The 11,314-nt window shown below is 43.8% G+C and overlaps 2 protein-coding genes across 2 annotated transcripts; one reads left to right on the top strand and one right to left on the bottom strand.

The window, feature by feature from the left end:
* Window positions 1-433: 433 nt before the first annotated feature.
* Window positions 434-4,907, bottom strand: ptp4a1 (protein tyrosine phosphatase 4A1). Its single transcript, XM_031563960.2, has 6 exons — window positions 4,731-4,907; window positions 2,637-3,238; window positions 2,373-2,465; window positions 2,111-2,241; window positions 1,831-1,905; window positions 434-1,486 (listed from the first exon to the last, which is right to left on the bottom strand). Exons 2-6 carry the CDS (start codon window positions 2,739-2,741, stop codon window positions 1,369-1,371), a joined length of 522 nt encoding a protein of 173 aa, XP_031419820.1. The 5' UTR covers window positions 2,742-3,238; window positions 4,731-4,907; the 3' UTR covers window positions 434-1,368.
* A 27-nt stretch (window positions 4,908-4,934) lies between these two features.
* lgsn (lengsin, lens protein with glutamine synthetase domain) lies at window positions 4,935-10,632 on the top strand. Its single transcript, XM_042703924.1, has 5 exons — window positions 4,935-5,661; window positions 5,854-6,517; window positions 7,629-7,811; window positions 9,032-9,204; window positions 9,417-10,632. The coding sequence occupies exons 1-5, from the start codon at window positions 5,632-5,634 to the stop codon at window positions 10,602-10,604; spliced, it is 2,238 nt and encodes a 745-aa protein (XP_042559858.1). The 5' UTR covers window positions 4,935-5,631; the 3' UTR covers window positions 10,605-10,632.
* Window positions 10,633-11,314: the final 682 nt, after the last annotated feature.

Below are 11,314 nucleotides of genomic sequence, written 5' to 3'. Positions count from 1 at the left end.
GGTCATTAAAGCCTCAGGCTCCAAATCAGGCCCTGTAGTTTTTCAGTGTCATTTGTAGCTAAAGCTACTCATACACACAAGCATCACCCAACTGCCCACCCATGCAGTCGTTTCAATGGTGGTAGCCTTTTTCTCCACATCCAATTTAAATAGGATCAATTAATTATACTGGTGACGGTTGAACTTGGCAAAGTTTAACACTGTCAACAAGAAAAGGACTTGTCTGAACATGTCTGAGACTGTAACTGCAGATCTCATCCTCTAGGGGGCACTGTCTATTGCAAACCCAAACCATTTTCTGATTTATTACCACACACAACACCTGATCAAATTGCTGTAACCGACTAAACTACTCTGTAAAATCAGTGTATCTGCCATAGTTCGTACAGGTCATGTTTAAAAACACAAAATAAACATGCTGAGTCCACATTAATCTTTTTCAGTGTATTATTTTAATGTACTTTCACAAGTTGGTGAACAGATACAATTTGCCTTTCACCATACTAAAACACATTGATAAGTATAAATAGCCCACCTAATAATACACATTTCAAATACATAAATCAAGTATCCAAGTATTAAGTTACGCACATCAAATAAAAAAAGCATACAAAATATCGCAGACATTTCAGTCCAGTTTTAAGCTTAAACACAAAATCACATTTCTGACATGGCAGTAATTAGTAAACAATGTTTGGATGACAAAGAAAGCCAAAAAAAAGAAGAAAAAAGAAACTATCCGAGCCTTCAATAAACATTATCGCTACAATTAAGCAACGTATATTAAAACAGCTATGGAAGGATTTATCTTCTAAACTTCCTGCAGTGTACATAGCTGACATTTCTTCCAAAATTAAATACCTTTCCAAATGCAGTGGATCAACCCTCGTTAAGATCGCCTTGTTTTCGATTTCAATTATAAGGCATTTAAATGTAGTTAGAAGGCAGACATGATTATAATGTGTCTAAACTCAGAGAACAACATAACATAAAAAGGATACATGATTTAAAATTTCATATTTAGACACCATGACAACAGCACAAGGAAAAGTTGGTTTGGCAAAGTGCGACTTTGCAAAAAGCTGGTCAAATTTATCCGATGGCAATATTCACATTTTACTGAAACTCAGGTGGAAGCACCCTTCTACACGTCAGCGATCACATACAGGAAAACACTCAAGTGTAGACACAACATCCCAAGATGCTTCACTGGAAAACATAAGCAAAAAAACTGGAGAATTACTGGGCACGATTTATTGTGGAAGTACATTGGGGTATGATTTAAGCTTAGAGGACACGCTTTTAAGCAAACAGAAGCTGGCTAAACTCTCTCAAGGGGAGGTAGTGACCTGGGGGCTCTGCTCTGGTCTACTGAATGCAGCAGTTGTTACGGTGACCGTTGGAATCTTTGAAGCGCAGGCGCATCTTTGGACGATATTTCTCGAGATAGAAGAGCTGCTTGCTGTTGAACGCTCCCCGACGCTTCCTGAGAACAAAGGGGATTAACATTCCTCATGAGCAGATTATAAGGGCCGTGTTCCATTTCCAATGTGTGACGTTTGGGCATCGCTAAGATTGAAACACTCCCTTGTATATTACACGTGCACATATATTTGGTATATTATTTGTGATAACTCACTGCAACGCTAACTGTTGGCTTCTAATTAGTAAAACAAATGATCAGCCACGGTATATCTAGTCACCGGGCCATTCCATTCATAGCAGATATTCAGACCTTATTCTTCATGTGTTCTTCAGATCTTATTCTTCGTGTAAATAGCCTGTGTTTAGACTGTGTAGTGAACAGTGACTCAAACAATGCAGACGTACTGTCGAATGAACTGGACAGCATCTTCGTACTTCATCCCACACTCAATCAGTGCAAGGGCCACCAAGACAGGAGCTCTGTATGCAAAGAGTTGAGAGGGGTCAGAGGAGAATGTAGGACACTAGATTCTAGAACATTCCAAACAGTCAATTTTTTTTTGCTATTATCTTATTAACATGTTTGCTCTGCTTAAAGGGCCAATGTTTGCTCTGCTTAAAGGGCCAATGTTTGCCATTATCTTATTAACATGCTTGCACTGATTAAAGGGCCAATGGTCCACACCTTCCGAGGCCCGACACACAATGGACAGCAACGCAGCAGCCTGGCTCCTCCCTAAACTTGAGCTTCAAGAGGTTCAACCAATCATCTACGATTTGGTTTGAGGGAGGAGCGCCGTCATCAAAAGGCCAATCCTGTAAACACGAGACAGAGAGAGAGAAACAGTTTAGCATATCTCTTCTGAAAGAAATGAACTGAACTCTATTACCTGCAGTAACATGTTCCAGGTGTGCGGTGCTCATTGAACAGGTTGGAGAACTCTTACCAGAACCTGAATTCCCTCTTTCATCACCAACGAAGCATCATAGGTGGACTCACAAACTCTCACTACAGTGGTGACTCCATATTTTTTCAGTTCCTATTAAATAAAAGGTCATAAGGTACAGAGTTTAGGTATAAAAGCTGTATTGTAAAAGGTGGCTGTTTTTCCATTCACAGACAAAACACTATCCTCCATGTCACAGACTTTTGCTGTATTTAGATGACTCAAATATATAAATATACATTTATATATATGACCACAGCTCACCTCAATGAATTTATTTAAAGTGGCATTGGTGGGGTTGTGGGTGATGAGGAACCTCATATTTTTGTAGGTGATTTCCACTGGGGCAGGCCTGTTCATACGAGCCATGGCAACGGAATCAAAAGAGGCTGTGAGCTAAGAGACGGGCCTACAAAATTGGGAGGTAATGAGAAACTCCAAGGCTATGTCTTCAGACAAGCACCAAAAATTCGTAACCGTAAAAACTTGTTGCCGAGTGAAGGGGGGTAAAAAGGAAACGAAGGTAAGGGCCAAAGTTTAGAACTAAGGAGGGAGAGATGGAACGAGGGGAAAAAATCCTTCAAAACAAGGCAAGTCCTCTTGAGAACGAGGAGGCGAAGGCCGGCTAGGGCAGTGCACTTTGGGAGATTTACCCCATCCAGACTTGCTCTGCTGGTGTGGACGCTCCCTCTTTGAGTCCCGAGATCCCGCCAACGTTCAAGTCTCTGTGCAAGCTTCTTTCGTGAGGTAGCTTCTGGTGGGCCGGCACTTCACTCGTCTGCACACACGCCGTGCTGGCTCTGGCAGTAGTCTCCACTGCCCTTCAGAAACTCCATAAATGTGTGACCCAAAACACCACAGAACTGCTGCAAGAGTGACAAACGGGAGACAGAACGTTAATGCCCACCCACGAACTTGACTTGGATGAATAACAAACAGGCCTCAACAAGTATGAAATGAGACTATGAGATAATAGTTTCTCATGATGAAAAATCAGGATTGCATGAAAGTACAGTAACTTTTCAATAACTATGTGTTCCAAGACTGCGAGATAAACGTTTTGAGGCACCATTTTGAAAAAGCAATAGGCCTTTACTGCAAGCTTACCAGTAGCACCAACATTTTGTTATAACCTGCTCTTATATACTGAAATATCAGCCCTGCCTTAACTGTCGGGAAAAAAATCCTCCATGCATAATGTCCTTGGTCATTTCCAGTGTTTGGATGTGATACTGACAATAATCATCGTTGATTGATCATTTCAGCCATCTAACGTTGGATACATTTTCGTTATCAGCGTTATAAATTACGTGTGACGTTAGCCTTCAGTTAGTGCGAATAAAAATAGATATTCAATAGATGTTAAAAGGTTCCTAACATTAGCCAGCTGTCTACGTTAACTTATTGTTAGGTTTATCTGCTAACAAAAGCAACAGCACGCTACTACAGCATTGCGTTAGCTATTTAAAATATGAATTGAACAGCAAGCTACGGTCATTAACCTTACATAGGTTAACGTTACATTTTCGCTGAGGTCAGGCCAAGAAAAAAGACAAAACTCGAGAAAATATAATCCTTTGCCTTCCTATTCGCGATTTACCATAATATTAATTAACCTGTTAACATAGATAGCTAACGTTATAGGTTAGGCATCGATATCGAAGCTCCATCGCTTGTTCAGGTACAACTTTAGGTAAGGTAGAAAAATAAATGTGATGAAAACAATCTAGTGAATATTGTTTGGAGACCCAGACAGATTTTCAATCCAAAATTGACGTAAGCAACTTGGGTAGCTAACGTTAGCCTTTGTGTTATTGTCAAACCAAGCGCCATAACAGATGAAGAGGCCCTGCGCATTTATCAGAGTAACAAGAAAGGAGGAACACGGATTTAGCTACCGTTAGCTTGCTAGCAGTATGGCCAAGTCATTTTCTAGGCGACGGCAAAACAGCAGTAAACTATCCCATTTACCGTTTGTTACTGCTGCAAAATATAAGAACTATGCGCCATACGTATCAGTTAATGTTATGTGGAAAGGCTGAACGCAGGCTGGTTTATTAGCAGATTTGACTAGCCAACATTGACTAACATAAGGCCAGTTATCCTGTATGTGGGTCACTTCATTAATCGAGAACAGCATTCTCGTAGATTATCTATATTTGGTGATATGGATTTGACTTTCATGCTTATTCGACCGAAGCTTTGGGGAGTCAATTAGCAGTATATGATAAATAACTTCGTTAGTAGCCATCTCGTAGTAGCTGGATAACTAGCTAACACGATGCCCTCAGTATGACCATATCGGAATCTAACAATTTCACTTATGACCAAACAAATAAACGATGCGCGGATACTTACTGGAATATGCTTAATCATTGAAGATTGTAGCTTAATCATAAAGCCGGTCCCAAGAAAGACTTTAAAAATGTGAAATAATATTGCACCATACAGCCGCAGCTTCCTGCCGAATCAGCGTCTACTCCGCTGAGATCACGGTTTCAGCAAGCACTTCTCTCTCCTTCGGTACTTGCAACCGCACCCTGGAAACAGGGGGACTGATCGTGTTCCTACGTATCTCATCACGCTTGTCCTGCGCAAATTATGCGCTAACATAAGATATAAACATACAATTACACCACAGCAAAATATATGACATTTTTCAACATTGCAATTTTTTAATGGATACCACTTTCAAACCGTGTGCTGATGTACAACAACAATGTATAGGGTAATATGTTCAATCAACAGTTGGTCTTCTGTGTAGGTTTGGCTGCGGTCCAGATGGATGTAGGTTAAATTATTTAGGATACACTGGTTTAAAGAACTAGGGGTAGGGTAAGCACATTTAGGCTAATACAAAAATTGAAAATGACTATTTTTGCAAATATGAGATTACCGGCGTCGAAATAGCTGTTTTAGTTTTAGTCTTAGACCTGTCTTTCCAGAAGTGAGATGAGTATAATCAAACCCTCAACAGAACAGCTGATCTATGGCATTTTTCGGCTTCTATTTGCTCTGCCACAATAGGCCATTGAATGGTCTGGATTGTTCATGTGGGTTACTGAAGAGGATGAGCATTGCTGTGGTCACTGTCCGCTGCCAGTCAACAGCAGATGCATGTGGGCATCAAATGATGGACAGAGAGAATCTTCCAATGTGTCACCATTGTGCCAATAGTCTATAAAAGGATAAGCACATTGATTGATCTGGTTTTAATCGGGAGCTGACAAAATTCCCTGTCTACCGGGGAGGAGTGGGGATGAGCGAGCCAACTGTTTCCAGAGTTAAGGTAAAAAGAAATTATCTGTAATAGGCGTGTAAGTAAACTTGGTTTCTATGAGTTTTCAGTGGTGCATTACAGCCCAGTAGAACCACACTATCTAAAGCCTAAATGTTAAAAAAGGACATTCCAATATATATTAATAATATTGATGGCTTTGATTCTGATTTATATTAATGCATACATTTGAATGGTATCTAGGATGCATCTGAAAAATGCACAGATCAAATTGATGGCAGCAGTATGAGCTTGGGCCGGAAGAAAGGGGTGAAGGTCAGTGGGAGATATCTGGCACCCACAGATTCAGAGAGAAGAGGAGCATCCATCCCTCTCGTGCAGTCCACTGTCCCAGGCCCCAGGCCCACCGTAAGCCCCACTATCATCTCCATCGGCCCCCAACATCGAGGGCCCAGTGTGTCCCCTGAGCTCACCCGTCGGTCTCTCGCTAGACCTGACAGCATGGGCCCAAGAGATGAGTGGTCCTCACAGAACAAGGCATCCTGTGGTGAGGCCAGTGTGTCCAGGCAAACTCTGGACGAGCTGAAGAACCTGCTGCGGGAAACTTCTGTCCTCACCTCCAAGGATCAAAAGGATGGGGTCCGGCCAGGGAGCCCCTACACATACCTACATGGGAACAGACAGGATGGTCAACATGAGGTCGGCTTAGCTAAGTCATTCTCTACTTTCAAGCCTCTTTCTGATGGTAGTAGGAGGTTCCCAAGACCTGGAGAGAGGATCTCTTCGCAGACGGCCTCGGATTGGGACTCAAGTGCATCATCTCGGACAGATGGACATACACGTCCCAATTTGAGACCTTCTACCTGTGAGACAACTAGCATGGGAGAGACTTATGGATCACAAACAGGTCAGTGTGCTATCTCCCCAGTGTGAAGATACTAATACAACCATTAGAAAATAGTAAAATAGCCTTTATGAGTCAGTTAAAGTATATTCTGCAGATGAAAATGAGAGTCGGCACCATTTAAAGTGGCATTATGGAGGAATTGCTAATCGCTAACGAGATTCTAGCGGCTAAACCTAGCGAAACCTCTTGAAATTTGCTTACTTTGACACTATGACAAACTAGTGAGTCAACAACTTTCCTAACACAGTCAAACATCAAGCAAGTGTAACACAAGACAAAGCAAGACGGCAAATAAGCTACTTACTAGTTCGGCAGACAGTAGTAACCGGGCGGCTTCAGGCAAATGCAGTAATATGCCTACGGACCCTGGTTTGGCCAATGGCAAGGAGGCGATTTTTTTTAAGCTGTTATTTTAAGGTAAAACTGCTAATCCTAACCCTAACCCTGAAGTACAATTCCTACATTATGCCACTTTAAATATGCCAATGCAGTCTACCATCTGTTCTTTTTTGTGTGTGCTTATTTTTTGATGGTTGTGACAGGGCACTTATAATATTGTAGCCAGCTAGCCAGTGGGTTTGCCATTTTATTAGCCTTTGGACCACACAAGCGAAACAGCAGGGAGGTCTAAGCATGCCATGACAGACACTGCTAATACCACATTATTCTTAAACAGAACATTCAAAATAACTGAATAAACAGTCCTCACTTGCAAGACATGCTGGGAGCCCTCTCACAGATTCCCCGCTCCTGCATACCGGAAGCATTCTCTACCCTCTGCATGCTACACAGACCCCCCCCAACGGTTGGCCCCAGTGTCACCGCAAGCCACGGTGGAGAACAGTGGAGGGCTGGAAGATAGTCCCGTCAGAAACAACAGTTTCTGAAGTGTGGGGCCAGAAAAGCGATGGTGGTGTGGAGGCCCTCCGTCCGGCTGTGGCGATACTGAGAACCCTCAGACGGGCAGCAGTGATGCAGAAGACCCCTGGACGGACAGGAACAACACAGATCACCCCTGGGCTGTCAGCGGCATTGTTGCCGTTCGTCACCAACCTTCTCTGTTGGTAGTGTGGAGTGCTACAACCGCAGCACCTACACCACACCTACACAGAACATGGCTCCGGTCGACAGCAGACGGCCAACAGCAGCGGACAGCAGGTGCCCTCCTGTAGCAGCATTCCTGGTCTCAGAGGAGCGACGAGAACACTTTACACTGGAAACATCCGGATCTCCGTCTCCAGCCGGCTCCATCTTGTACCAGGCCCAGCCCTCCAGGCGACAGTGAGTGTGCCCAGTGGGCCCGCTCCAGTTCAAAGATCTCTCCCTCCATTCTTCAGCGTGTTGCTCATCCCACCTTTTTTTTTTTTTTTTTTAAGATTTATTTTTGGGCTTTTGTGCCTTTAATCAATAGTGTAGTGAAGAGTGGGGCAGGAAATGAGAGGGAGAAGAGCTGGGGAGTGGACAGGAGAAATGACATCGGGCCGGATTCGAACCCGTGTCCTCCATGGGCATCAAGCCCGAATGTGGTCGGGGCTACTGCTTGCGCCACAGTGCCCCCCCTCATCCCACCTTTTGACACCAATGTAGCAAGCGGGCCAGGAAGAACGCAGAGTGAGAGAGAGATCTCAATTGCATTGCAGCTCCCTTGCCCCATACATCGCACAACTCTGGGTGTGCCACTGCAACACACACAAGACAAGTGAAACAGAAGAGTGGTCTAATCATGACATGACAAGGACACTGACGGTACACAAATACACTAACTAATATAATGGAGCTTACACAGGCATCAAACAACAATGGAACACGGACAGAAGGATAACAGTTACACACGCGAATACCAGACACAGAATGAAGACATAAAGCACATTATTCTCAAACAGAACACTCAAAATCACAGAACATACAGCCCTCACTCGCAAGACATGCTGGGAGCCAACTACACAGTCCACCACTCCTGCATGCTGGAAGCATCGGCTACCCCCTGCTCTACTCCCCGCTCCACCCCCTCCTCTACCCCCCGCTCTATCCCCCCCCCCCCTCTACCTGCTCATTGCAATGATTGTGTTTAACATCTCTAAAGATTGAGAAGGTTCAAGAGTATAACAAACAGAAAGATTTAAAAACTATTGCTACCTAAGTTTGTTTTACTATTGAAAATTGTGAAATGTAAGAGAAAAGTAGGACCTCAATATGTGTTTTTTAAAGGGTTTGGAATAATAGTTCATATATGGAGCAATGTCTGGCCTACTGAGGGTCCAAGCCTTTTTAGGTACAGACAAATGGAATGGCAATACTTCATAGTAGCATGCACACACATTCTTCAACCCCATCCCGTCCTTTGGCACCCAATCAGTCCTCACAACTGTCCTCTTACTCTGTCAGAGGTTAATCGTTCCGCTCCAAATCGATGTATGTCTGTGTTAGTAACACGGAATATTAATAGAAAGAAACGTTTTTACTAAATGTGTCCACAAATGTTTATCTAACATGCATTTGTTTCGTGATCAACAGATAACAGTAAAGAAAGCACCTCAGGGGAGAGTCACGCGCCTCAAAGTTTCATCTCAGTCGTCGAACAGATAAAACAGCAGATTGCCCGTGAAGATGTCAAGTTTGTTCGCTTTGAAGCCACAGACCTTCATGGAGTGTCCAGGTCCAAGATCGTCCCTGCACGTTTCTTTCATGTAAATATTCACATATTTTAGAAATATATATGCTGTATGTAACCACATATCAGAAATAATCCACAATGTTGATTCGGGTTCAGGCTGCAGTGTGTTTTTGAGAATGGAAAACCTGTTCATTTTGTCCTGAACCTGATCATTTTGTCAGTAAAACATTATTGTTTTTGGATTTAATATAATTAACAATTGTGAACTTTGTCCCTTGTTTTCAGGAAAAGGCTGTGTATGGAGTGCCAATGCCCAGGGCTTACCTGGAGCTGACCTTGAGTTCAAAGGTCAATGAAGTTGATAATGCCAATGTAGCTAACTTCAGCAGTGACATTCTCCTGATCCCTGACATGTCCACCTTTAAGATCCTGCCCTGGGCCAACCACACAGCCAGGGTCATCTGCGACCCCTGCTCAGTGACGGGCGTCCCCCTACGCACTTCACCTCGTCTCATTGCCAAACAGCTCCTGGCTCAGTTGCAAAACATGGGCTTCTCCCTCCACTCTTCCCTAACCTATGAGTGCTGCCTCCTGGGCCTGGGGGAGAGAGTGGGCCCCAAGGCTGTCTTCTTCCCTGCCACCACCTTGCTGAGCAACAATGATCTACCTTTCCTTCACCAGCTGATCACGGGCATGTACTACATGGGCGTGGATGTCGACAGCTTCGCTTCGGCCAGTGGCCCGGGACAGATGGAAATCTCCTTGAAGCCAAAGTTTGGGATCGACGCGGCCGACAGTGCCTTTACCTTCCGCACGGGCATCAAGGAGATGGCCCGCAAGTACAACTACCTCGCCAGCTTCTACACGGATGATGGCATGTACAACGCAGGGGGGTTCTCCCACAGCCTCTGGGATGCCAACGGCAGGAGAAGCCTGTTCCACACAGGTGGGGGGGATTTGTCCGAGATCGGCAGGAAGTGGCTGGCAGGACTCCTGCACCACTCCGCTGCCATAAGCTGTCTAATGGCACCAGGGGTCGGCTGCCGCAACCAGTTGACGAAAGGAGTGAAGGACCAAAAGCGTGCCGTATTTGCCACATGTGGCAGCAACGACAACAGCTGCGCTTTCAACGTCAAATTCCACGGCGGAAGGGAGACACACATTGAAAACAAGCTAGGCTCAGCTATGGCTAACCCATACATTGTGCTGGCTGCCACTCTGGCTGCCGGATTGGATGGTATCAAGCATAACCTAAGCTTTGAATACAGTCTGAACAGGGCACCTTCTCAGCAGAAACAGTTTGCAATCCCAGAGAAGCTCGAGTGCGCTCTGGAGGCGCTGGCCGAGGATAAGGTCATCCGCGGGGCCCTTGGGGAGCCCTTTGTGCAGTATTTTATTGCAATGAAGAAGTTTGAGATTGAGACTCAGGAACTAGATGCAGAAAGGAACAAAAGTCTTGAGTACTTTATTTAGATACGTTTCACTTTGGTCCTGAGATGTAAGGAGAAGAAAGATTGTGCTGATTTTTTCAGTCTTTTATCTGAGTTTTGAAGAATAAATATCCAAATATAAAAGAAAAAAAACATTTGCCTCATTTGTATACACATTATGTACATATATGATCATTTTTACAGTGATGAACATTGTACCCAAAAAATATACCCAGAAGACACCAAACAAGACACCCTGGTTTGTGATTAGTTATATATTTACCCAAATATTCTGCAATGTCAAATTAAAATAAGACTCATTGGTCACATGGGGACTTTAATTAAAGGCTCACAATCTGCACTTGTACTTCCTTAGTACATTTAAAAACTGAAGCAGATTAAAAAGAAACATAAATCTCTCACTTCTCTTGTTTCCTAATGACAATATTTACAAAAGCACTCAAACAAACCCAAGTGTTAAAACCTCCATTGAACATCATTCTACTTGTTTTTGTTTATCACCCTGCCCACACGCTGCATGAACTTTCCAAACCTATTATCAGGTTGTGGTTGCGTCTGGTATCTGGTGTAAGTAGTGGTGGGTCCCATAAACAAGTTTCTGCGTTTCTCGGCAGCATATGTGATCATGCGATCAGTCTCAGCCCGGTCGGGAGGTCTCCTCTCGACAGACAGGAATTGCTCAAAACGACTGTAAACTTTGTTTCGTTTGACCTCTGGTATGCCATAACGCCC

Source organism: Clupea harengus, chromosome 26, assembly GCF_900700415.2.
Source record: "Clupea harengus chromosome 26, Ch_v2.0.2, whole genome shotgun sequence".
In the NCBI taxonomy this organism is placed as follows: Eukaryota; Metazoa; Chordata; class Actinopteri; order Clupeiformes; family Clupeidae; genus Clupea; species Clupea harengus.
This window is presented reverse-complemented; position numbering and strand designations above follow the sequence as displayed.

Excerpts from the sequence above, each read along its gene's own strand:
- ptp4a1 (XM_031563960.2), bottom strand. The coding sequence starts at position 2,741 with ATGGCTCGTATGAACAGGCCTGCCCCAGTGGAAATCACCTACAAAAAT. Across the intron at positions 2,466-2,636 it reads CTTTAAATAAATTCATTGAG|GAACTGAAAAAATATGGAGT; the intron begins GTGAGCTGTGGT and ends TTTATTTAATAG. Across the intron at positions 1,487-1,830 it reads GCTGTCCAGTTCATTCGACA|GAAGCGTCGGGGAGCGTTCA; the intron begins GTACGTCTGCAT and ends CTTTGTTCTCAG.
- lgsn (XM_042703924.1), top strand. The coding sequence starts at position 5,632 with ATGAGCGAGCCAACTGTTTCCAGAGTTAAG. Across the intron at positions 5,662-5,853 it reads CAACTGTTTCCAGAGTTAAG|GATGCATCTGAAAAATGCAC; the intron begins GTAAAAAGAAAT and ends AATGGTATCTAG. Across the intron at positions 9,205-9,416 it reads TCCCTGCACGTTTCTTTCAT|GAAAAGGCTGTGTATGGAGT; the intron begins GTAAATATTCAC and ends CCTTGTTTTCAG.